Source organism: Bos indicus, chromosome 9, assembly GCF_029378745.1.
Source record: "Bos indicus isolate NIAB-ARS_2022 breed Sahiwal x Tharparkar chromosome 9, NIAB-ARS_B.indTharparkar_mat_pri_1.0, whole genome shotgun sequence".
Lineage (NCBI taxonomy): Eukaryota > Metazoa > Chordata > Mammalia > Artiodactyla > Bovidae > Bos > Bos indicus.
The window spans coordinates 91,941,967-91,968,979 of NC_091768.1; the positions used below are offsets into that span (position 1 = coordinate 91,941,967).

Below are 27,013 nucleotides of genomic sequence, written 5' to 3' on the forward strand. Positions count from 1 at the left end.
AAATAACTCATTTGAGATTTTATATAAACATTTTTGAAGTAACTTAGACACTTTGATTTAGGAATTTCACTAATTTGGACTTGGATTTATGTCAGTTACAATGAATAAGTCAGTCTTGAATTTGTAAACTTCATAATAATAATATTTGTCATTTATAATGAAGTTTAGTGTTTAGGGATTTTTTGATAATCAGAGTCGGAAAGATTATACTGATACTGTAATCTCAGTGCCTGAACTCCATTAAGTGCCCAAGAAGTATTTTAATCCATCCTTCCTGTCCATGGCCTGAGGAGCCTCTATGATATGACTGTTCTGAAGTTTTGAAAGCAAAAAAATAAAAATAATCGTTTTCTTTTTTCCTCTAGAGTAAAATAGTGAGAGTATTAAACTTATGGCAGAAGAATAATGTATTTAAGAGTGAGATTATTCAGCCTCTTCTGGATATGGCAGCAGGGATTCCTCCTCCAGTTGTCACACCTGTTCTGGCCAGTACTACTGCTGCTATGAGCAATACTCCAGGTATGTTGCTTTGAGAGAGATTTTCTGAGTGTTCTACTCATGCATTTCAGGCAATTATTCATATATGAAATAATAATTTGACAGTGCAGGATAATTTGTTTCACTTTAAGTAAATGAAAGGAAGTCTTAATTTGAAGGAAAAATAAAATCAGAAATTATATTTGTGTTTCATTCTTTTCAAAAAAATTAAAAAGCTAAGCTTTTAAAGTTCCTAGAAACATAACATAATCATCTTGGGAAGTTGGTATTTCAGTTAAATTTTTCCTGATATAGACTGTAATCTTCTAAACTTGCATATATATCAACTTGATATTCATAGTGAGCTAAGTGTACTTAATATATAAAGAGAACCCTGAAAAGATTTATTTAGTGGATCCAAGAATGAGTAATAATCTCAAAATCATGGAGGTTTTTTTGAGGTATTTAAATGACATTTGAATTTTTTTTTTTTTAACCACAGTCTAAGAATTATATTTGTTATCATTTTGATGTATGTTTATTTTGGAGTATGTACATATACATTTTGGAACAATAATAATTTTATGTACACTTTTATAATACTTTTTTCATCAGAGATTGAATATTTCCTTATGTCATTGAATTTTCTTCTTTAGTAAAGTATTTAATGATTTCCGAGGATTGTAAGCTCCTTTAAAATGGTAGCTTAGTTAATTGAAAATAAGTATGAAAAGCTCTTTTTGGTCATTTTTGTTGTTGCCATTTTGTTTTATTTAATGAACCTAATTCTGTAATGGTTTTTAAAGATGAAGACAGTAAAATTATATAAATTTGTACATATTTTTTAAAAGTGACAGAACAAATCTAATTTTCTACATCTTATTTATTTACTTACATATTTATTGGGGATGGGTTTGATGTCTTTCTAAAAGGAACTCCTGTGACACCTGTTACTCCAGCCAATGTGGTCCAAGGTTTACCTGATCCGTGGGTGTCTCAGATAACAAATACAGATACACTTGCAGCAGTAGCTCAGATCTTACAAAGTCCTCAAGGCCAACAGGTGAGCAGCTTTTTTTTGTTATGTCAACATGATTTAGAACTCATTGTTTTCCTAATGCATTGTTTGATTATGTACCACCTAAAGAGTGTTTTTTTTTTTAAGTTTTTTTAAAATGACCACCCTACATACAATACTTTGTAACTTGCTTTTTTAAATTTAATAGTGTATCATGTACATTTGTATCATTGAAGATTATTTTACAAATAATTCATTCTACACCAGAATAATTGATTTAGTTTAGCACATAGTTTTACCAAGCATTATTAGGTGCTATTGTTAATCCAGTAATGAGACTGGGAAGCCTTCTGCCTTGGAGAAGATAGCTTTCTGTTTAGGGGAGACAGACAATAAAGAAGTATAAAACATTATTTAGATAGAGATATATGACTTAAAGGGACTTCCCAGGTGGCGCTAGCAGTAAGGAACCTGCCTGCCTGCAATGCAGGAGATGTAATGAGATATAGGTTCGATCCCCGGGTTGGGAAGACCCCCTGGAATAGGAAATGCAACCCATGCCAGTGTTCTTGCCTGGAGAATCACATGGACAGAGGAGCCTGGCAGGCTACAGTCCATAGGGTTGCGCAGAGTCGGACACTACTGAAGCGACTTAGCACAGATGACTTAAAACGGCAGATCTTTAGAGTGACTAGGTTTGGAGGAAGGGGTCAGAGTTAGGGTAACCAAGAGAAAGCATCTTTGACAAAGTGACATTTGAAGAACCTGTTACGGCAGATATGAGATTGTCTTTCCTTAGCATCTGTGGTTTTTTGTTTGTTTGTTTTTAAGCTTATCCTTTAAACCCAGGTTAATTGTGATCTATATAGTAAAACTCCCCGAGCTGTCCTTCCCGCATGTTCACACATTTCAGCCTCCTGTCTTTGTTTAAATGCTAGCCCAGTAAGGCCTTCAGACAGCTATTTAAAACTGCAAATGCTGCCTTTCATCTGGTCTGCTCCCTTTCTTTGTCACCTGCCTTCTTTTCTTCCTAGCACCTAATATCTCATGTACCTTCCTCATTTGTTCCATTCACTGTCTCTTTCCACTGTAATGTATGCTGTACACGGGCAAGGGGTTTTTCTGTTTTGCTCACTCCTGTATTTTCAGTGTCTAGGTTATAGCAGGTATTCAGTATATTTTGTGAAACGAATGACTGATGTATAGAGGCATAACAATGTTGGGGTATAGAGAAGATATCTTAGAATTGAGTTTTCTAGAGGATAAGATAGTCTACGTATGTAAGTTACTAGTCATGACATTGAAGTGGTAAACCTAAGTGTGGGACCTGGGCTGAGAAGTGAAGGATTCATGTACTAAGCAGGGAGGAGTTGCCAGAGATTTTTATGTTGAAGTCACATGATCTGAAGAGTACTTGAATGGATGGGAAAAAGGAGAAATCTAGAGATAAGGAGTATATTTGTTGGTAACAATGATAATAGAAAGGCAGTAATACACATGTGAAAAATAGTACAGTTGTGGACTCTTTAAAAAGACAATCTTTAAACAAATGGAACCAGTTCATTTATTTAGCCTTAGATTGGATCCCGTTTCTACATTTTTGGGACAGCTGTGAAATCAAATTGAATATTAGATTAAATTGTAGAATTTACTAACTTTCTGTGATTATGATATTTTGAAAAGAACCCATAAAAGCAAATCTAATTTTAAAATGTATCTATTAAAAAGTGCTTTTGGCAGGAGAATCGGTATTCCAGAAAAATAGTACAAAGAGTCAAGGGGACACAGTAATCTGAGATGTGAAGTCAGAGTAGAGGAAGAAGTAGGACGCTGCAGCCTTCGAACCTGGGTGACGGAAAGGATACTGCTGTGGGGGCGTGGAGGGGGGTGCAGGTGTCAGGAGGAGCGTTTAGAAGGTGTGAAGACGTTTCCTTCCTTCCTTCTTTCCTCCCTATAATGCTCCATCTTTTAGTCACCCATCCTGTCTGGCTTGGAGCTGCTTTGGTGCAGTAGCTCAGCTATCATATACTTTTGTACTTTGTTTCCTATCACAATTAGTACTTTGTAGTAAATGTTGATTGATAGGTGGAGACTGGTTTGTTTTCCAATGTTCCTTTTTGGCGATAGGCAAGGAATTGTTTCACTACTGTCATCATGCATATTTTTATCTTCTCTCACTGTAAATTGAACTTAATACAGATGTCTTGTTTAGCAGTAGCTTTGCTATTTTTATATTCCAAACTGATAATTTTCAGATTTAACTTCGGTTTACATCTTAAGTAGAAAAGTAATTACTTGTGGGATATATGTAGGGCTTACTTACCTGAAATATCTTTAGGATTTTATTATTATTTCTATTTTTTAAGAGAGAAGGTGAATAGAGGGGGGACAAGGGTTGCTTTCAACTCTTATTGACACTATTTGTCTTTAATTTCCTTAGTTTCAGACTGCTCCAAGGGAAAGATTCCTTATTTTCTTTCCTCCTTTCAGGAATGTGTTGTCAGATGGTAAATTTGAATGATAGCAAAAGCAGTTGTTGTAAGTGCTTGTCGTTTTACATAGATTGAGTTCATTGAAGAAGGGAATGAAAAGCCTAGTGAAAAAAAAATTAAGTCTGCTTGTGATGAGTTTTTATTTTGTTGTTTGTTATGGTATGGTCATTTTATTTTGTTTAAAGTTCCTTGACTTTCCAGAAGTAAAGACAAACCTATTTAGAACTGTTCCATAGGGCACACACACAAATCTTATTTTAAAAATGAATTGTGTTGAGTCAGTATATATTTTTTCTTGGTCTCTAGACTGTAGAACGATAAATTTTATTGACTAAAAGTTTAGATGAGCATTCTTATGGGTAAAACCCAACACCTGTTTGTAACAATTTTCTTTTCTCTCCCCGCACCCCGCTGCAGCTTCAGCAGTTAATACAGACTTTACAGATACAGCAGCAGAAGCCTCAGCCCTCCATCCTGCAAGCCCTGGATGCTGGTCTTGTCGTCCAGCTGCAGGCTCTTACAGCACAGCTTACAGCAGCAGCTGCAGCAGCCAACACCCTTAATCCCCTAGAACAGGGGGTGTCTTTTAACAAGGTAGAAATTAGGATAACCAATCTGTTCTATATGAATAACTGAATTTTCTATACTATCATGTAGATTGCAATTATGTAAACTACATTTTACCGTAAAACTGTTTTATGTTCTAACATCCATTGTACTCTATAAGGGTTTTCCTGGTGGCTTAGACAGTAAAGAACCCACCTGCAGTGTGGGAGCCCTGGGTTCAATCCCTGAGGGTTGAGAAGATCCCCTGGAGAAGGAAATGGCAACCTTCTCCAGTATTCTTACTTGGAGAATCCCCATGGGCAGAGCAGCCTGGCAGGGTACAGTCCATGGGGTTGAAAAGAGTCGGTCGGACATGACTGAGCGACTAAACACAGCACTGTATAAGGGGCTTCCCAGATGGCTGCCAGTGTAGGTGACATAAGACGTGCAGGTTCATTCCCTGAATTGGGAAGATCCCCTGGAGGAGGGCATGGCAACCACTCGAGTACTCTTGCCTGGAGAATCCTATGGATAGAGGAGCTTGGCGGGCTACAGTCCATAGGGTTGCAAAGAGTCAGACATGACTTAAGCGACTTAGCACATGTGCATGTACTGTTATTAAGTAAATGTTACTTAATAACTTAACAATTATTAAGTAAATATTACTGTTTATTAAGAAATACATTTTACAAAAGATTCAAATTTCTGAAAGGAATTTAAGTAATTTTATAAATCCACTTGAAACATTTATTTTCTTTTGACTAAAGAAAACTAGTCAGTAAAATTGTATATTCACTATTGAGGCAAATGATTGTTTTTGAGCTGATTTTTATGGATGTTACAAATTAATTAATTATAGTGTCTAGCCTGTAATTTTAACCTGCTAAAAGTAAAATTGTAAAGTATGTGAAAGTTCAAAGGAAAGCTTCTTTATAAGTTGCTACTATAATATGATAAATTGAGATATAACTGGAAAGAATAGTGTTTTCAAAGTTGAAAATCTTGGCTGTTTAACTCGGGTGATATCCTCAGTATTCTTGCTGATTATAGGAATATTATCCCTTGGAAATGTTATCTATATTCTTTTTATTTCTGCTGTTATTTTCATAGAAATATAAATATTGATTTATTAGATTATATTACTTAGGCTTGTTTAGCCCACAGCTTTCAAAAAGCCTTTATATTGATCATTTAAAAGACAGTGGAGCATTCTGAGAGAACTGTACTAGTAGTAGATCTGTTGATTATAGTTCTGTAGATTATAGTTCTAGATTTTTTTTTTAATAAAATTGTTTTACATTTGACAAGCCACTCAATTATTTAAACCCTAATCTTCTCTTCTATAAAGTTAAAGTATTGGTAATTATCCTATGTGTTATGATTGTTCTGCTTCATAAGACAACGTCTGTCAGAATTCTTTGAAGAGAAGTAAAGGTCCATTCAAAATGTTTTTATAGTATAACAATAAACAATAAAATTATATGAAATAAACAGCATGTAACAATAAAATTATATGAAAGAAATAGTTACATTTTAAATGATAGAGATAAGTTAATGGAATGTCAATGATCTTTAGAATAGCATTTGTAACTTGTATTTGTGTAAAGTACTTTTAAATTTATCTCTTTCTCTCCCTCTTTTTTTTTTCCCCACTTAGAAGTTGATGGATAGGTTTGATTTTGGAGAAGATTCTGAGCATAGTGAAGAACCCAAAAAGGAAATTCCAGCTTCTCAACTGTAAGCGTTGCTATGTTTTTCTTCATAAACCATAACTTTTTTCTGTTATCTTTATAAATATTGCCATCTGAGCTACTCAGTATACTTTGAGCATTGTTTCAGGCTCTCACATAGGAAGATGGGGGAGTTGCTGCTTGTTGCCTCCCTATATTGTTTTGACTCTAAGAACTTTGCAGATAGTTGGGATATATAAAAATTCTTTACTGGAAAATTGATAAGTACTGATAAACTTGGTTGTAACATTTGCTGTTGATATAGTAAGCTTTAGGTTATTTAGCTCAGTTGAAATAGTAGGAGAAATAAGTTGCTTCTAGTGTCCATGGCTGCTTCTAGGAAGTATATAGTAAATTCTGGGAATGTATCAGACTGATTAGAAGTAAGGAACAGGGTTGTAGGGATTTTGTTTGTTAAAGAAATAGATTGTGAGTTTTGATTTAAATCAGTGATTCCCCTGCTTCCTCACCCGAAACAATTGTGCAGAGCCTTGGGTTCTGTGAGGGTTCAGGAGAGGACCAGTGGGAAGGAGGATGTTGGAGAGGAAGGTGGAAGGTGGGAGAATAGGAAAGAGGTGATGAGTGGGGAAAGCCTCTGGATGTCTTATTTCAGCAGTTATTAGTTTTCTATATTGTGATAATATATTAAAATATATATATATAAATGTAGTTATATGCTGATGATAAAGAGATTCTACTTGAAAAATTAAGAACTAATGTTTTAGACTACAAAGCATTTGAGATCATGTAGATCAGTGTCCTGAGCAATGTAAGAATCTCCTGTAACAGTCCTGATAGGTTTTTTAATCTGTTGTTTTAATGCCTCCTATGACAGAGTTAAGTAGTTGTTAATATACGGTTTGATCTTTTGTTACTGAATCCTACGGGATTTGCTTTCTACACACTGATCCATTTTGCTTTCTGAAGCAAGGAAGCAAATTTGCTCCATAATCTATTGAGACATAGCCATTCAGTATTTGAAGATAGGTATCATTCTTCCCCTTAGGTTTATTTGCTCCAGATGAAGTACACTTTTTTCCAACTGTTTCAAGACTTCTCACCATCCTGATTGCCCCTTTTGGGGTGCCCTCTTTTTTGTTCATGTCTTACCTTGTGGCACCCAGAATTCCAGGTGTATTCCAGGTGTGAATTTCCCAGAGTATAGTTAAATTATTATTTCCTCTTATCTAAACACTCTTTCTGTTAACATGCCTAATAATGTGAAAGCAGATTAGTTTTTTTTTAAGTGTATGATCAGTTTTGATTGTAGATTGCATATATACTGATTGATGGAACATTTTTCCCATTGTGTCATGGTTTATAAGTGTTTCATTAAGATTTTCTTAAAATGCTCTAATGTAAAAAGGTACTAATTTATAGACAGTAATAGCAGATTTTCATCAGAGTATGTCTAACATGTAGTCAATCTGTTGAAACTATTGAAGAAGTATATTTCTATTTCAACATATTAATGTTCCGAGTTACTCTGTTTTCTGTATTAATATTAAAAGTAAACGCTGTAATAGAGTATATTCCATTTGTTGGCATTTTGGGGTGTTTTTGAATATTCTTTTACTTTCATATTATCTTTATTGAGTTTTAAAATATATTAACACTTTTTTTTCATTGTAGTTCTCATGTTTCGGAATCTGTGAACAATTCCATCTTTCATCAGATAGCAGAACAATTGCAGCAGCAAAACCTTGAACATCTCAGACAGCAACTCCTGGAACAGCAGCAGCCTCAAAAGGTTGGTAACCCCACCTTGTGGTCTTTCTTGTTACTGCTGTCTGCTGTCTGTCACCTGGTGATTTTTCTTCAGCTGGTTGTTACTCGGAAGATGAGTCTTTTCAGGACCTTTACAGTTTTTGTTTGTTCTGTTTTTTTTTGTAATCTTGAAATGTGTTCTGGCAGCTTATATATCTGTTGAGAAATTATAGAAATTATTTTCAGTATACTGGAAGGAATTAGAGGACAGAAGACATGGTGGTGTTTCAGTATTACAGTGTGAAACTTTTCTTTCCTCTCAGTTACCTGTTAAGCAAGATCATGGTGATTTTGCTGTTGTTGTTGTTGATGATGACAAAGTAGGTTGCTATCTTTAATTAGACTCTTGGTAGATGGCAAGAGCTTTATTAGGCATGATTACAGTTAATGCTTATCAGATAGTTTTTTTACAGTTCATTTTTATCTTTCATTTGATCCTTTTCTTTAAAAAGGTATAGTTTCTTTGACCACATCTTTTATATGCTATCATATAGGTATTTTGAGTCTCATTTACACTGTAGGAAATTGAAGCTTAGTGAAATGAAGCATCCACTGTTAAAGTGCACTGCTAGTATGAAATACCTTCTGTCCTAAGACTCACCATTATTTTATATATACCCAAGAAGTTTAGAATATTTCTGAAGTATATGTAGGCTTCCCAGGTTGCACAGTGGTAAAGAGTCCACTTGCCGACGCAGGAGACACAAGAAATGGAGGTTCAGTCTCTGAGTCAGGAAGATTCACTGCTCCAGAATTCTTGCCTGGAAAATTCCATGGACAGAGAAGCCTGGCAAGCTACAGTCCATGGGGTTGCAAAGAGTCAAACAGAACTGAGTGAATGGACACACACACACACAAATTACATGTAACATTCCGTATAGTTTTAAGAATCTTCTAAATTTCAGGCATGATGAAATGTAAAGTTGTACCTTAGAATGGATAACATGTCAAATTATTGTGAAGCTAAGGTTAAATCCATTGCAAAGCCTGATTTTTCTCTATTTGAGAAATAGTTATGGATGTAAAACTCTTTACATTATGAGTTTCTGGGAATCTCATACTTCTTCTAATCAAATCTTTCTGGCGCTAATGAATTTAATACAATACCACAAATGTTTTTAAAGTATGAGCATTGTTAGACTGATGATACATCCAGAGAAGAACAGAGAAGCATTTTGCCTCAAGTAAGCTCTTCTCTAGTAGAGCATGTATATCTGTTTGATTACAAGGCAGGATACTGGTTTCGTAATAGAGGTATAAATGAAGGACTATGGGAATATGGAAGAGGGAAGATTAGTTTCGATAGCAAACCTTAGACGCTGTTAGGGTCTGACATTGTCCTTTCAATGCAAATGGTAATGGATTTTGTTGATATTTGTATGTTGGAACTTGTACCTGGAATCATGAGAATGAAATTCCATACCTTGTTTTGAAGAAATAATTCTGATAGAAGTAGGTGCATTATTTTATGTCAGGAAAATAAAATATATCTGCTTGAGAATTTAGGAACTTGAGGACAAAGAGTAAAAAACATTTGAATATTATTTAAAAGCACAAGTTGTGATTCAAGGAAAGGAAACAGATTGTCAGTGATATAAGAAACTTCAGAGCTATTACAGAGCCAAGAGGTAGTAGTAATGGACGTTTACTCACCTATAAATGTGACACCTTTGAATTTCCTTAGTTCTAATTTCATTTCAGAAGTTTTAGCAGAAACAATAAAATGAAGGTTTAACAGAAAAAGAAAAAAAAGAATTCTGGTCATAGTTGATTGCCTTATATATCATCTCCACAATTTTAGAAGGTATAGTAATAGAATCTCTTTGAAAGGAGTAAATGTTCTTAAAAGTTTCCTTGTTCAAAAATGGCAGTGAAGAAAAAAAGCAACTTTTCTTAGGCATAAGATGAATAGTGTTTAAAACCTATCACAAATTTAAAATTGAAGAGTAAACATCAACAGAGTAGCAGTTAAATTCAATCAGTTGTGTAATTGGCTCTACCAAACCAGTTATGTATTTAAGATGGGGTGGAATATGCAGAAAAGCTAAGTGTTTCTAGTCACCGCTAAGCTCAGTGTGGCTACCTGAAAGTTTCCATAGTCTCAGAGTGAAGAGGGTATTAGGATTGCTAGTGCTGCTCTGTTTCTCGCAGCCCTGACCACACTGGGGTAAGGGCTTGAAGTCTTTTGTCTAATGATGGAAGGCTGGTGGAAGACGGGAGAACTTTCTGAAACTGGTTGAATCATGAGGAACTAACAATCATGTCATAAAAGGAATGGTTTCTGTTGTCTTGAGTAGGTTAGAGTTGTGCTTTTGATAATTGTTTTATCAGATATCCAAAAGATGTCAGATAACTCAGAATGAAATGCTCATGATGAAAGTGATAAGACTAATAAAAGAACTTTAAACAAAGTGTTAGAAATAAAAAGATTAGAAAAGATTCAGCCAATTAATAATACAGCGCTATCAGTGGGATATCAGCAATATGTAACTTAACTTTGCTTCAGTAGTTTTGTACTGTTGTTTTTGGTCGTTGTCTTTTCCAACACTTTGCGACCCCATGGTCTGCAGCACACCAGGCTTCCCTGTCCTTCACCGTCTCCCGGAGTTTGCTCATATTCATGTCAGTTGAGTCAGTGATATTATCTAACCATCTTATCCTCCGTCGCCTGCTTCTCCTCTTGCGCTCAGTCTTTCCCAGCATCAGGGTCTTTTCCAGTGAGTTGACTCTTTGCATCAGGTGGCCATAGTATTGGAGCTTCAGCTTCAGCATCAATCCTTCCAGTGAATATCCAGGGTTGATTTCCTTTAGGATTGACTATCCAAGGGACTTCCAAGAATCTTCTCCAGCACCACAGTTTGAAAGCATCCATTCTTCGGCTCTCTGCTTGCTTTATGGTCCAACTGTCACATCCATACATGACTACTGGAAAAAACATAGCTTTGACTAGATGGACCTTTGTCAGCCAAGTGATGTGTCTGTTCTTTAATATGCTGTCTAGGTTTGTCATAGTTTTTCCTCCATAGCTTAGACCTTAGATGTAGTTAAGGGTCCAGTTGTCCTAATGCTAATTGCAAGATCATAAAATAAATTATAGTTGAATTTTATTGTAATTTTTAAATACAGTTTTATTTTTTGGCTGTCCTGGGGCTTCCTTGCTGCTTGGACTTTTCTCTGGTTGGGATGAGCTAGCTTCTCATTGCAGCAGCTTCCCTTGTTGCGGAGCAGAGGCTCTAGGACACTCGAGCTTCAGAAGTTGCAGCACATGGGCTCAGAAGTTGCTACTTCCCGGGCTCCAGAACACAGGCTAAATAGTTGTGGCGCACGTGGAATCTTCCTAGATAAGGGATCCAACCTGTGTCTCCTGCATTGGCAGGTAGATTCTTACCACTGAGCCACCTGGGAAGCTCTGTAGTTGAATTTTTAAAGTAAATTTTCTCTTTGTTCTTCATAAGATTTCAAAGAAAAAATAGAGTCATGAACCGCAGCCTTTTCAAATAGGTAAAACTGCTCAAAAAGAACCTCAGAATCTAACATTGGTTGCAGTGGATTCTGCTGGTTATACCAAGCAGACTATTACACAGAAAATCAGAGATGAAAGACAGAGGTGGGGTGGATGGTAGATGGGATGCTCCAGGTGGGTGGCGAGCTAAGAAGTACATTATGTGAGGGGTGTAGCAGTACTGAATTAGGGCCAAACAGTAGGGCTCGGGATAAAATGGAATATAGTCTTGCTGTGTTAAGAATTTTATTTTTATTGTACCACTTTGAAGGCTGGGACTGTGCTTAAAACACACTTTGATTTGTTCTCAAAAGTATACTAATTTACCAACTTTTTGGTCAATAGTGTGGAATAAAGCAGGCATTTAATTAACAAGTTTTTTAGCTTTAATTTATTTCTAAACCTTGAAAATGTTACTTGTCTTTGGGGAGCCTGTTCCTTCATAAATTAATACATTGGAATGGTTATTTTATGCTTTTTTGACTCAGTTTTTCTACTGCTTGCTTTTCTTTCAGTTTAAATGTCGTTAGAATAAGAGTAATTAAAAATTTTTTTATGAGATATAATTGACATAACATTGTGTGAGTTTAAGGTGAACAACATATTGATTTGATATGATTATATATTGAGATATGATTACCTCTATTGTTAGCTAACACCTCTATCTTGTCAAATAATTATTTCTTTTTTGCGATGAGAACAATTAAGATTTAGTCTCTTAGCAACTTTGAAATTTATAGTATTCTCTGTAATCACTGTACTATATTCCTTTTACACACAGAGACAAATTCATAGCAAGAGTAGCTTTGTTCTTCGTAATAGATTTGTAGGAAGGGAACAGTAGTTTGAGTTATCCTTTTCTGTTAATAATTATGATATTCAATAGTTCCCAACTTGTGTACTACCAGGGACTCTCTTTATTCATTTTTAGCACCCGTGAGATCATGTTTTAGGATGTTTAATTAGGGAGTCATTTTTTTTTTCCATAATAATCAATTTCTCAGTTTTAGTTAACATCATCAGTCAGTTCAGTTCAGTTGCTCAGTTGTGTCCGACTCTTTGCGACCCTATGAATCGCAGCACGCCAGGCCTCCCTATCCATCACCAACTCCTGGAGTTCACTCAAACTCATGTCCATCAAGGCGGTGATGCCATCCAGCCATCTCATCCTCTGTCATCCCCTCCTCCTCCTGCCCCCAATTCCTCCCAGCATCAGAGTCTTTTCCAGTGAGTCAACTCTTCTCATGAGGTGGCCAAAGTATTGGAGTTTCAGCTTTACCATCATTCCTTCCAAAGAACACTCAGTTCTTCGGAAGGAGCAGCAGCAGCAGCATATAAGCAGAGTCCCTGTATCAAGTTGCTGTAATTGTAGTCCCAGGTTGGGGGGTGGGGCGGGGATTTAAATTTGTTTTTTTCGTATAGTTAGGCTTCATTGCCTAACTTTTGTTTAGTCTTTCTAAAATGTTTTACATATCTGCTGCTGCTGCTGCTGCTGCTAAGTCGCTTCAGTTGCGTCCGACTCTGTGCAACCCCATAGATGGCAGCCCACCAGGCTCCTCCATCCATGGGATTTTCCAGGCAAGAGTACTGGAGTGGGGTGCCATTGCACCTCCTAATACTGTTTTGTGAATTCGTAGAAGTGGAGGTTGAAAAAGACCCAAGTTCTAAACTGATTTTACTGGATCAGTGATTTTGATATTCAGGTTTGAGCTTTGCTTTTGCTTGTGTATATATAGTGGGTGACTTAGTTCTTTATATATCATTCATGATACAGTCCCTTTATTCACGATAGTTTATCTTTCTCACAATGAAAAATTTTGTTTGGAGACTTTCTTAATCTTACCAGTCTCTTCTAGTGTTACAGTATCCCCCTTTATGGAGGTATTCTGTGCTTTCAAGTAAACTTGGATTTATACAAAAGAGCCATTTTAGATTGATCATTAAGGATGTAACAGAATTTTTTTGGTATTGGGTTTCTTTTTAAAAATTTGATTGTGATGTTTGCATGTAAATTTTCATTTATAATGTTATTCATTATTTCCCAATGCTTGTGTGTTTGTGTACATACTCAACAGGCAACTCCTCAGGATAGTCAAGAAGGAACATTTGGGTCAGAACATTCTGCATCACCGTCACAAGGGAGCAGTCAGCAGCATTTCCTTGAACCTGAAGCAAATTTGGATGATTCTATAGATATTCAGCAACAGGTAAAAAGTAAATGTTTCCTTGGGTCATAAAGTTCTAAAATTGATTTCAGAAAAAAGTCTTAAAATATGGTAATATTTTTTATTTTATGTAAAATAATATAAATGTGAATGTTTTTTCCTCCATGTTAAGCTGTTCATTGTAACCATTTTACTGTTAGGCATTAATGTTATTATGGTGAATATTTTGGGATGCAGAAATAATCAGTAAAAACTGAATCTCAACCAGGCATTTTGTTTGTGTTCCTTTGACTTTCAAGGATATGGATATAGATGAAGTGCAAGATGCAGTGGAAGAGGAGATCTTTGAACAGGAAGCAAAGAAAGTGGCTGTTCGTTCAAGATCAAGAACACACTCCCGATCTCGTTCAAGGTTCTGTAGTACTATTTAAAAATAGCTGTGTGCAAACTTTTAAAATGTTGGCTTTTTCTTTTTTTGCATCCTTTGTTTCTTTGCATCAAGGTAAAAGAAAATGTTTCTCTCAATATGTTTTGAGAGAAAAGAAAATGTTACTCTCAGTATGTTTGAGAGTAACATATTGTCTCATGAGAAAGTAGCTCAGAACTTCAAAAACCGAAAATATGTTCTGTTTTGTTTTCAGTTGGACATGTCTGTGGCTTTTTATTTGAATTATTTACATGAGTCACAGCAATATCGTGAGTCTTGGATTTGGGGTTATATATGGTTGCAGTTAATAATAATATGATGATAGTCAGCTTAGGACGTAATTGTCCCTGAACAGCAGTTAAATCACATGATAGAGGAATAGTATTAGAAATTCCATTGTTTTTTTTACATTCTGTTTCATCTTGTAATACCAAAAATGATCATGAAAATCAAACTATAAAAATTGTTTTTATTAACAGTAAGCATATCGGACTCTCAAAAAACATATCCTAGAAATGGTTTTCTCTGTGGGCTTAGCCATGTTAAGGCCCATTAATGTACATGCTCAATCAAATTTGAGTTAAGGTACATTATTCTTAATCTGGTAAATTTTCTTGTTTTTGTTTTGAACTGTCTTAAATATATGTTGTATTTGCTATAAATTAAAACTTTAAGTCATTAATCTGTAACATTTTTATGCTGTGTTTTCCACACATGAATGCCCCACGAAGTCTGAACAGTAAATGCTGGAAGAGGGACAGTATCTTTGATGTTTTTTTCAGTCATTTCTTGTGTGTTTTAAGAACTTCCTTGTATTTACTTGAAAGTTTCAGGAATTTATTTTCAAGAATTTCCTTGCAAGTGAGAGCTTGTCAGTTCATCTTTCTCTAAACTGACTTCTCTCCAGGGAATTACAGTGCTAGTCCTGAAAACATCTTTGTCTTAGCAAATTCTTTGTCTTTGCAACACAGGAGTATTTTGAATAGAGTTCAGTGGCATATGACTAATAGGAAAAAGGAAACAGTATTTCAGTATCACATTATAAAGTCAAGTACTATGAGATATTAGATGAAAACCTATAAACTGAATTGTTTAGTGGTCTACTGTTGAAAACACTGTTTCCTAATTTTAAGAATGCAACATCTTTGTCACCTAAAGAATCTGTTTTCTTTCATCCCTGTTCTTGACCTCTTGTTTGTAAATTAGACACTAAGAGAAAGTGAGGTCCTAACTAGATTCTCTTTCTCCTCTTCCTTGTATCACCCAGACTCAATAAGAATCATTGCAGACACACATCTGTGTCTAATGTGGACCTAAGCAGTATAGAGATTTAAGTGCATGTTTGATGCTTTAACATTGTCGTTAGTAAAATAAGCGTTTTTTTTGGTTACTGTTAGATCACCAAGAAAACGAAGGTCTAGGTCACGATCTGGTTCTCGAAAGCGTAAGCACAGAAAGCGATCACGCTCCCGCTCTAGAGAAAGAAAAAGGAAATCATCACGTTCATACTCAAGTGAAAGGAGAGCTAGAGAAAGGGAGAAAGAACGGCAGAAGAAGGGATTACCTCCAATTAGATCTAAAACATTAAGTGGTAAGTGATGTACTTTATGAGCTTTGGTTTCAGTAACATTGAGAAAATAGTTACCTGCTGTTAATACACAATCTGTCAACCTGATTTTTCAGACTGAGAAGTTGAAAACTGGTTTGGTTTTTGTAATGTGACAGAGGAGGAAGATAAGTAATAGGTTTCTACTCAAATACTAAAGTCATTGAGAGTTGATTTTTTTTTTTGATACTAGTTTAAAAATATGACTTGACTAATGATTTACAAAGCAGAATAGGCCTTGTATCTATAATGTTTCACTGACACCATGATTTCCACGTGTGGTGTCCTAACCAGTTTTGAACACCAGGTCTATAGGAGTAATTATTATGGGAAGCATGCCAATTTAAAGCTAATTATAAACTTGATCAGTACTCAAAGAGAGAGTTCTGTCGTAAAATCTTTCCCTCCTTTATAGTTAATCTATAATGTATGATTAGACCAAATTTGGTACTAGTGGGGGTTTGTTTTGGGAGAAACCTCCAGGAGAATTGACTTGACAGGCACGTGAAGTGTAGTAAAGTAAGTCATACTCAGTGTGGGATTCTGCCTAAACGATATTTAGAGGGGTATGACTTTTAGGGTAAACGAACAGGTTGCAGATGGGTGAAGTACATAAAGTGGAGCAAATTGTCATTCTTTGCCAAGAGCTGAGCACTGATCAGGTTATCTAATTTCTGAAGATCTCCAAATTCTTTCTGCCATGGAGATAGATGGGTAACTGGTACAGCTTACATTGCTGAAGCATCCTGGAAACCCAGGCATTTACATGGCATTTACATGGCATTTACGTGGCATTAAAGGTGACAGCATCTTCTTAGTACATTCCAGCAATCTGAACCAGCCTTGGCTGTCTTTCCAGAATCTTACCTGATTATGAGAACCAGTAGTAAATGATTAATAATGTTGGTGCTCGTAACCCTGATTCAAACATGAGGGTTGGGATCATGAGCGGAGGAGTGCAGATAACTTGTAGAAGCTAGCCAGCAAAGGTAGGAAACAGATTTGCTCTGAGGGCCTCCAGAAGGAGGGCAACTTGTTCACTGATTTTAGACCACCAGAGGTGTAGAAGACTACCTTTTTGTGTTTTAAGGTACTGATTTTGTGGTGTTTTGTTACAGTAGCAAAAGAAAACTAATACATTGCCCTTTGAGACTTCGGTTGAATGGACAGGTGAACTGCATGAGACCCAGAACAAACAGCAGGGAGAGAACAGTCTTTAGGATCTATTAACTGAATGATTCCCAAAGCTCTCTTAGGTCTGGAAGACATTCATGTTCTGACCAGCCAGAGTAGAGAGGCCTGATTGAAATCCACATTTAGTAGATATCTTGCAATGGTCATATTTTAATGTAGGGCTGAATTAGCTTTAGAGTAAAGCAGTAACCCAAAAGCTGGAGACTTTTTTTAAATAACCTTGACACAAATCCAAATATAATAAAACTCTGCAAATATATCAGCTGTAAGTATTTTTAAAATAAATGTTTTCGGGGAAAGGAGATGTTTCTGAAGGCATGAACAGTGCAGCCAAAAATAGGCCAGATGTGTCTCCTGTGTAGGACTTATTAAAGGGAGGTGGCTTCTGGCTTTTAGTATCCCTGGGTCTTTCATGGTAACAAGTTAAGTTCTGAATCAGCCTTTTCCTTTTTTTTTTTTTTTAATCTAATTATTCTTTTCTTAAGGGTAAGATACTGTTTTCATATTTAACTGTTCATTTCAGCACAGAAAGATACTTAAAAGGTTCCCAAATAGGACTGCAGTGAAAAGGGATTTTGAAACTTTGTTGCACATTAGAATCACCTACAGAATTTTTAAACTACCCCAGTTCCCAATTTTCTGTACCACGTATCTTGGATTATCTTTTAGAGTGTGTCTCAGATATCCACAAATGTGTGCTGTCAAGCTTGAGAATATGTGATAATAATGCAAGATGTTGTCTTGGCATAGATGTACATGGGTACCTGGCATTTTAGTTGATTTTAAACATAACAAATAAAAATATCAGTTAATAAGTATTTAAAATATGCTATCTTAAATTTTAATTTATTACTGTTCCTAGTGCTTTTCCTTAGCTACTTGAAAGAGTAACTTCTCTGCGATTTAGGTAATCTGTCTCTTCTGTCTTGGCAGTATGCAGTACTACTCTGTGGGTCGGTCAGGTGGACAAGAAGGCAACACAGCAGGATTTAACCAACCTGTTTGAAGAGTTTGGACAGATTGAGTCCATTAATGTAAGTATCAATTCTTAAATATAATAGTGTAGGGTTTGGAAAAATATAGGGAGTTTTTAGTCACTTTACATCTGCCTTTAATCACATTTTTGTGAGGATTATTTGACTCTGATCATTTTTGTGTTTATTCTCCTGCTGTCTCCATAATTAATTTTTCTTTTTTTAATGGAATTCTTAACAAAATATTTTTAGGGGCCTTACTACAGTGTGGTAGTACTTGATTGCTAAAAACATCAAATGAGTTAGCAGGAACCATATGTATGATCTGGTTTAATTCTTTTTTTCCCTTTTTTAATGAAAATGGAGAAACTGAGTTAGAATTATCATTATTTGCACCTGAGCATGTCGGTGATGGTGGAGACACAGCTGGACGGGAGGTCCCAGTCTTCTGCCAGCCTCCTTCCTCCCCTTCCCCACCTCGCCCTCTCAGAGCAAACCCCGAGGCAAGAGAACCTATGTGGCCTGAGCACAGTTCCCTCTCTCCTCAGTGTGATTCTTTCCCTGTACCCAGTCCCCTTCTTTGAATATTTTCTTCTTCCTGAAGGACTAGTGTTTCTCCTTGGAGCTAAAACTAAGCCATGAAATGTTTTGTAGTCATTTGTTTGAGGAGACTTCAATCCTGATTTTATTCACTGTTACTGTACATTAATGTCTTTTGGACATTTTTCATCATTATTTACCAGGAAATTAACTGGTTTTTCCTTTCTAGTCTTAGAGTTCTTACAGTCTCAATGTTCCTTATATGGCCAAATTTGACTTTCTGGTATAAGTAACAGCAGTGTTTATTTAAATTGAATTAGACCATTTTGAATTTTACTTTCAGTGGAGTGTGACCACATTGGAGCCTCACAGGAAGCTGGTTAATAATTATTCATATATTGTTACTTTACCAGGGAGGAACCTAAATGATTTGACTGAGTTACATGGATAGTAAATAACTGATTAGTTAATAAATAATAAATAATTGGTTGAATGTTTCAACTTAGGTATTTCAGATTCCTCTTTTTATACCATAAAAGTGTTGAAGGCTTCTCTTTTTGTCTTTTTAAATTTCACCTGTCAGAATTTAAGTAATCTTTCAGAGTTTGTAATCATGTAACCTCTCAAATTTTTTCCTGATTTTGTACTACGTTTAAACTAATGGTTCTCAGCTCTAGCTGCATATCAGACATGGGCTGACATTTGAAAAAATATGATGCCCATGATCAGTATCTTTAGATTCTTATCAAAGTGCCAAAATTACACGGGTGAATTTGATACAAAACCAGGAATCATTGCTCTGCACAGATCCTGAATCCAAGTGGCGTGCTGTATTTCACATTGTGTATGCCATGTCTAGGCTTTCTCGCACCACAGTCATTTGGACATCAGTGTGTCTCCCTCTTCTTCTGTCTTACCTTATAATAGTGTATTATTTACAAGTAATAGGCATTAAGTTATTTTGTGAAGTGAAGTGTACTAAATGGCTAGTGATAAAATCCAGGATTTGAAACACTGATGGAAGACTTAATAAACCTTTCAGTTGGTTTGGGGGGAATTTGAAGACTGAGAAGAGTCCATTAGATTTAGAATTTAGTAGGTCATTAGCTTGAAGAAAATATTTTTGGTGGTTTGGGGAGGGTTTGGATCTACATTGCGAAAGATGAAGAATTATGTAAGGGGTTAGATAAGCTTCTCTTTTGAGAAGTTTGGAATTAAGAGTTGATAGCAGCAGCAGCAGCAGCAGCTTGAGATATTAGCAAGACTGAGGGAAAGGTTATTTTCACAGCGAAAGCTTATGTGATGACTACTAATAAAGGGGTAGAAGACCTTGTAAGTTCTTTATAAACTGAAATACTCCATGTATTTTTCTGAATTAATACGTTAAAGATAATTTTATGATTTGGCAGTTCATAGAGTAGTTAAATGCTACAAAAATTGAGATCCTTATGGTGAGGCTATCTTCCTATTCATACTAAAATCTTTGGAAGTAGTTGGGCAAAGTAAAGTTTTATAAAATTGAAAAGCTTTCATTTTATTGTTGTAGATTTTGGACTTTAATATTAAAGATAAAATATTTTGGCCAAACAAAAATCCTTCTCACAATACCCAACATAACATTTGTAAAATTATAAATACTACTGTAAATAAATTACATGCTTCAAATATTCATTGTGTAGTGAAACTTTGATTGATATGTGATATTTAAGATTTCGTGTATATTAGGCTTAGAATGAGTCCCAGCTAGCTTCTGAACTTTTCTTTTTAAGTAATTGTATATGAATTGTACCAATAAACAGCCAGAGGAAGAAAGGGGGAAAATGATTCATCAGTAATCAATGTTCTGTTCTATTAAAACCATAAAATGCCAGAAATGACTTGCCCTCCTAATACCGTTTCTAAAGAAAAAAAATTTTTTAACAGATGATTCCTCCCAGAGGCTGTGCGTATGTCTGCATGGTTCATCGACAAGATGCATTTCGAGCTCTTCAGAAACTTAGTTCCGGGTCGTATAAAATTGGATCCAAGGTCATTAAGGTGAGACTGGGGGACACATGCTCTTGTTTTATTAGATTGTAGAATTCTGTTTCCTGTATTGGATCCTTTCTTAGCATTATGGGTAAACCTTGACAGAAATTTATTATTTCAGTATTATTAAAGTATAGAATTAGCTTGAGGTTAAACAACAACCAAACAAAACCTTATTCAAGCAGTTCTTTGAAATCGCACCTGCACAGTGCTCTTTAGTCGACCAGGACCCCATTTTATGAGCAGAGCTTTATCAGGCTTGTCTTTCATTCCTTTCTTGCCAGTGCTTCCTAATCCTAACCCAAAATTATACTATTGATGTCTCCTTTTTAACATCTTGTAATTCACATTTTATTTCTCCTATTTTGAAGATAATTTATTTTATCAATTTCTGTAACTGAATTAATAAATTTAAAATTACTTTCAAAGGAGTTAATACACCCATACTTTGTCCTTTTATGGCAGAGAGTTTCTCTTTGTAAGCTGAAGTGTCACTGGTCTCTTTCATGGAGTACCAAGATTTTGTTTAGCTAATTATCTAAGTATCTAATTGCTTAATTATAAGATTTTTTCTAAATAATTATATCTAAGTTGAGATTTTTATGGTGAAAAGTAGATTTGGATTATATTGAGGAATGTATTGTTTTAGGATCATACTAAGAAGTGTCAGAAAGTGAAGAGGAACTGAAAAGCCTCTTGATGAAAGTGGATGAGTGAAAAAGTTGGCTTAAAGCTCAACATTCAGAAAACTAAGATCATGGCATCTGGTCCCATCACTTCATAGGAAATAAATGGGGAAACAGTGGAAACAGTGTCAGACTTTATTCTTTCGGGCTCCAAAATCATTGCAGATGGTGATTGCAGCCATGAAATTAAAAGACGCTTACTCCTTGGAAGGAAAGTTATGACCAACCTAGATAACATATTCAAAAGCAGAGACATTACTTTGCCAACAAAGGTCTGTCTAGTCAAGGCTATGGTTTTTCCAGTGGTCATGTATGGATGTGAAAGTTGGACTGTGAAGAAGGCTGAGCGCCGAAGAATTGATGCTTTTGAACTGTGGTGTTGGAGAAGACTCCTGAGAGTCCCTTGGACTGCAAGGGGATCCAACCAGTCCATTCTGAAGGAGATCAGTCCTGGGTGTTCATTGGAAGGACTGATGCTGAAGCTGAAACTCGAATACTTTGGCCACCTCATGTGAAGAGTTGACTCATTGGAAAAGACTGATGCTGGGAGGGATTGTGGGCAGGAAGAAAAGAGGACGACAGAGGATGAGATGGTTGGATGGCATCACTGCCTCAATGGACATGAGTTTGAGTAAATTCTGGGAGTTGGTGATGGACAGGGAGGCCTGGCGTGCTGCGATTCATGGGGTCACAAAGAGTTGGACACGACTGAGCGGCTGAACTGAAGAAGTGGAAATAAACCCCATATTACAGACACCGTCACTGTCTAATGCAGGTTTCATTTTACAAACAAAATCAGGAAACACATGGGAAAAAATTCTTTGATTATTATTATTCCAGCAGTGATTTTTGTCCAGCTGATTTTTGAAACTAATTTTATTTGTATTTACATCATTAGCTTATAATTTTGTATGTTTTAGCTTTTTTTTTTAATAGTATAAATGCACTTTTTTTTTTCTTCTCTTATAGATTGCTTGGGCTTTAAACAAAGGTGTGAAAACAGAATACAAACAATTCTGGGATGTGGATCTTGGAGTTACGTATATACCATGGGAGAAAGTTAAAGTGGATGACTTGGAAGGTTTTGCAGAAGGAGGCATGATTGATCAGGAAACTGTAAATACTGGTAAGAACCCTATGGGGAGTTTTATTGTTTAAAAAGTACGCTGAAAGTGTAACTGCTAAACATTTTGCATGATGGGGTGAATTGTGTTATTTCCTGGATTTTTTCCCCCTTGCACACAAGTGGGGAAAAAAATGAACCATTACCCTGTTCCATGTATATGCTTACTGTGATCTATTCATAAGTGTCAAAGTGTAGTGTTCTAAAACTCTGAATGTAGCATTTCTTATGTATGCCTTTTTCTAAAGCTTCAGTCTTTGAGAGAGTTGTGAATATGGAGGCATCTTTAGACTAATTATTTTATTTACTTGAATTTAAATAAGAACTGGGGATTTAGGATGGTGTTTCTTTAAAAAAAATCTTCCAAGATTATAATATTTTGATTAGTATCTGTGTTGAGAATGGCAGGAATAGAACCTTGGTTTAGAGAGCTGTAGTTCAGATTGATGGAGCTCTATAAAGCTTATAACCAAGTGATAATCTGACCTGTTCTTTTTAAAAATTTGTCTTTTTAGTTTTAAAAAATTCACAGGATAATGGATACTTGGGAAAGAGTCGAAATATGATATACCTCATTTCTTGACATCTTAGCTCTTTACTAAAGTTAGCTTAATTTTAGGAGTAGTGTTTTTGTTCTCTGGCCAGTGCACATGTTTTCAAACACTTTTTTTCAGTTGTTGTATTCTTGCAATTTCCTTCTCTCTCTCATTTGGATAGCTGCTCTTCCAGAACATTTATTCATTCAAAGCATGTTTCAGTTCCTGCTGTGTGCCAGGCATGATTTTAGGAACTGTGATTATAGCAGGGAGATAGACAACAATCCTTCCTCTCAGAGTGCGCACTGTAGTACAGGGATGGACAGCAGTCCTTGGGCCAGATCTTACTGGCTGCCTGTTCTGTAAATGAAGTTTTATTGAAACATAACCATGGTCAGTTGTGTTTACCTATTGTATATGACTTTAAAATTCAACAACAGTTGAGTCATTGTAATGGAGAACACATGCCTGCACTGTCTAGAATACTTACAGCAAGAAGTGTTTGCCAACCCATGTTCTAGTGGGGAAAAATGGATAATAAACAAAGTAAATAAACTTAATAGTATTTCACTGTTGGTAAGCCCTAAGAAAAAACAGAGCAAGGGAGAGGCAGCATGATTGTGGTGCTTTTGCAGTTTTAAGTGAATGAAGAGGGTCTAGTGGAGCAGGTGATTTTCAGAGGGATGAGATGTGCAGCTTTCTGGGAAAGAGTGGTTCGTACAGAGAGAATGCAAAGTCTATTAAATGGTTACAAGAGCAGAATGGCTTGAGTATAGTGAGAAGTGAGTAGTAGGAGATGAAGTCAGAGAGGCAGAGTGGCAAGGTCATGTGAAGTCTTACTAGCATTTTGATTACTGATGGGTGTGCTCTAAGGGAGATGAAGAACCTTTAGAGGACCCGTTGGAGCTTCTTTGTGCTGCTTTTGCATTTTTCAGTATTTTCAGGAAGATTTTTCTATATTGGGTTAATGCTTTCCTTGTTGGCTCCCCTTGTACTTTGTGACAAAATATAGAATAAGGTTGGTTCCTCTTATATCAGGCAGCCTTGGAGATATGTCTCTTATTTCCCTTTTATGTGTTTTCTCTAGACTAAATATTTTAGCATCTTTGATTTGTGCCTCATTTCATGTTGTTTTGAACTCCTTAGTATCCTAATTGGATTTATCTCAGCAGAACCAAATAGTTTGTCCACAACACCTAGAGTTGTGGACACTTCTGGAAGATGAGCCGTGGTACAGGAAGGACCATTTGGACCTGGAGTAAATGTATTCATAGTAATAGAAAATGAAAAAGTGCATCCACTCAAAGGAAATCAATTTCAAATATTTTATTTAGAGTGGGAAACGGTGAAAAGCTCAGAACCTGTTAAAGAGACGGTCCAGACAACTCAGAGCCCACCTCCAGCTGAAAAGGAGACAGTGGTCACAACCCAGGCAGAGGTTTTCCCTCCACCTGTTGCTATGTTACAGGTTAGTGCTGGGTGTTTTTTTTAACTGTTCAAGGTGTTGTTTTACATTTCTGTTTTTACTCATTTTTTTATTTTATAAAACTTGGGAGAAATTGTGCAAAATAGATTAACATTAAAATATAAGTATTTTGAAAATTTTCATTTAGGTAAGAAGTAATTCATATTTAAATGTTTATTTACTGAACAAATTTATCGAGTGCCTGCTCTGTGACATTCACTGTTCAAGTCACCTGGGATAGGGGAGACCTCAGGGAAAGAAAACACGCATAAATCCCTACCCTTCTGGAGCATTTGTTCTCATTATGAGAGACAGAAACTAGGAAATTAGTAAGTTTATAAGATACTGTGCAAGGGAGAAGGTAGTATAAAACTATGATGTCAGGAGTGCCTCGGTAGGAGTTTAAAATTTAAAATAGGGTAGACTTTATTGAGAATGACATTTGAGCACCACTTACAGTTGCTGAGGCAGTTAATCATGTGGCTATCTCAAGAAAGCTTTGGAGGCAGAGGGAACAACCAGTGCAAAGGCCACAGCTGGGGACATTATGGGTGTGTTCCAGGAAAAACAAGTGAGCAAGAATAGTGAGTGAGAGGCAGCTTAGTGAAAGTGAGACTTCTTGGAGGACTTTGGTTTCACTCTCAGATGGGGGACCCCTTATTTTGAAGAAAGAAGTGACTCTATCTGGCTTTAAAGGATTGCGCTGGCAACTGATTTGAGAATAGAATAGTGGGCACTTATTAAAGCAGAGACAAGTTAAAAGACAATTGCAGCAATTCAGACAAGAGATGATGGTGGCTCGGACGAGACTGATGGCAGTGAAGTCAACAAGAGGCTGACAGATGCTAAGGCTGACAGATACTAAGTGTATTGTCATGGTATAACCAGTGCACATAATTGGATTTGAGTTGTGAGAAAGAACAGAGGCAAGGTTTTGGTCTGAGAAATTGGAGAGATGGAGTTACCATTACCTGAGAATGTGAGACTCTGGAAGTGTGGTTTTGGGAAGGACAGAGGGAGTTCAGTTTTGTGTGTGTGAAAGTTTGAACTGTCTTTCTGGACAACAAAATTGAGGTGTTGAATAGACCATTGATATAATGTGAACTTCAGGAGAGAGGTGGGCTTCCCTGCTGGCTCAGCTGGTAAAGAATCCACTTGCAATGTGGGAGACCTGGGTTCGATCCCTGGGTTGGGATGATCCCCTGGAGAAGGGAATGGCTACCCACTCCAGTATTCTGGCCTGGAGAATTCCATGGACTGTATAGTCCCTGGGGTCGCAAAGGGTCAGACATGACTGAGAGACTTTAACTTTTCTTCAGGAGAGAAGTACAGCCAGCCATGCCAAAATGCAGATAAATATTTGGGAATTATTGTACCTATTATGAGTAAAAGAATTTATGGTTAGGAGTAGAAAGCAAGTTAATGAGAAATTGCAGCCATTTTAAAGCTGATAGTGAGTGATGTGCTTCCTAATGGTGATTAGAGTGCATAACATAGTTAGGTGTTACAAACTTAGTGGGAGATGGCAGTTTAAAATTGAGCATGATATTCACTGTTGAGGAGGTGCCCATATTTTTGCATCACCTGACTATAAGGTAGATTTCACAATCTCCACATAGACTCTGTTGAAAAATACTGTCTTCTACTTCAAGTAGGTTTACTTGTAAGAATACAGAAAGAAAAAAAGCAACTTAATATGATGATGTTTTTACCTTTCTGTGAAACAGAAATCATTTACCTTGGTTGTCCTAAGATGTAATCGTTGCAGATGGATAACATGGTGCATGGACTTTTTTATTTTCTACCCCCAAGATTCCGGTAGCTCCAGCAGTGCCTGCAGTTAATTTAGTACCACCAACATTTCCTGTGTCAATGCCAGTTCCTCCTCCCGGCTTCAGTCCAATCCCTCCGCCTCCTTTTCTCCGAGCAAGTTTCAACCCTTCACAACCACCGCCTGGTAAGAATTCATTTTGTATATGAACTCTGTTGAGAATTCTGTCATTTAAATTGTTCTGTTTCGAAGTTCAAATGCTGTAAGAGCAGTGATTCTCAAACCAGAGCTTACATCCGAATCACCTGTAAGGTGTGTTGAAGCACAGATTGCTGGGCCGAGCCACCTTCTGAATCAGTGGAACTGAAGTGGGGCAGGACAGTTCCATTTCTAACAAGTTCCCAGCTGATGCTTGTTGTTCACAGACCACACTTAAGAAGCATTTGACAGAGAAAAGATTTAAATGAATCTTTTAAAATCATTGAAATACTTCAAAATAATTTAACATTTATGTTGAAGTTTTTTATATAGAAGTCTACAGTTATCACCCATTTGTCAGAAAGTATGCATCAAATATATATAGATTGAAAAAAGTGAAAGTGTTAGTTGCTCAACTGCGACCCCGTGGATTCTAGCCTGCCAGGCTCCTCTGTCCATGGAATTCTCCAGGCAAGTATACTGGAGTGGGTTGCCATTCCGTTCTCCAGGGGTTCTTCCCTACCCAGAGATTGAACCCAGGTCTCCTGCATTGCAGGCAGATTCTTTACCATCTGAGCCACTCTGGATCTAATAATATGTAGATTATTTCCAGTTTGACATTAGAAATTAAAGTATATCTTAAAGTGCTAATTGAATTTGTAGTAATTCTTTTGACCTAATTAATTTTGGTAAACAAAAAGGCCCTTAAATCATTGTTTCCATGTAAAAACTATGGATTACCTAACACATATCAATTAAATATGATTA

General features: G+C 36.3%; 1 protein-coding gene across 19 annotated transcripts in view; it reads left to right on the forward strand.

Moving 5' to 3' along the window:
* Positions 1-27,013, forward strand: part of SCAF8 (SR-related CTD associated factor 8) — a 221,559-nt gene that overhangs the window by 52,274 nt on the left and 142,272 nt on the right. For 18 of the 19 annotated variants that reach the window (XR_011568540.1, XR_011568538.1, XR_011568537.1 and 15 more), the window contains 13 exons: positions 366-519; positions 1,410-1,540; positions 4,405-4,581; positions 6,191-6,270; positions 7,896-8,013; positions 13,608-13,739; positions 13,997-14,109; positions 15,522-15,715; positions 17,858-17,958; positions 20,362-20,475; positions 22,122-22,278; positions 24,146-24,279; positions 26,089-26,233. Coding sequence is in view for 5 of the 19 variants with exons in the window: in XM_070796430.1 (XP_070652531.1) it covers positions 366-519; positions 1,410-1,540; positions 4,405-4,581; positions 6,191-6,270; positions 7,896-8,013; positions 13,608-13,739; positions 13,997-14,109; positions 15,522-15,715; positions 17,858-17,958; positions 20,362-20,475; positions 22,122-22,278; positions 24,146-24,279; positions 26,089-26,233 (1,750 nt within the window). In the remaining 14 variants the exon portion in view is untranslated. The remainder of the gene's footprint in view (positions 1-365; positions 520-1,409; positions 1,541-4,404; positions 4,582-6,190; positions 6,271-7,895; positions 8,014-13,607; positions 13,740-13,996; positions 14,110-15,521; positions 15,716-17,857; positions 17,959-20,361; positions 20,476-22,121; positions 22,279-24,145; positions 24,280-26,088; positions 26,234-27,013) is intronic. The other variant, XM_070796432.1, reaches the window with a different exon arrangement.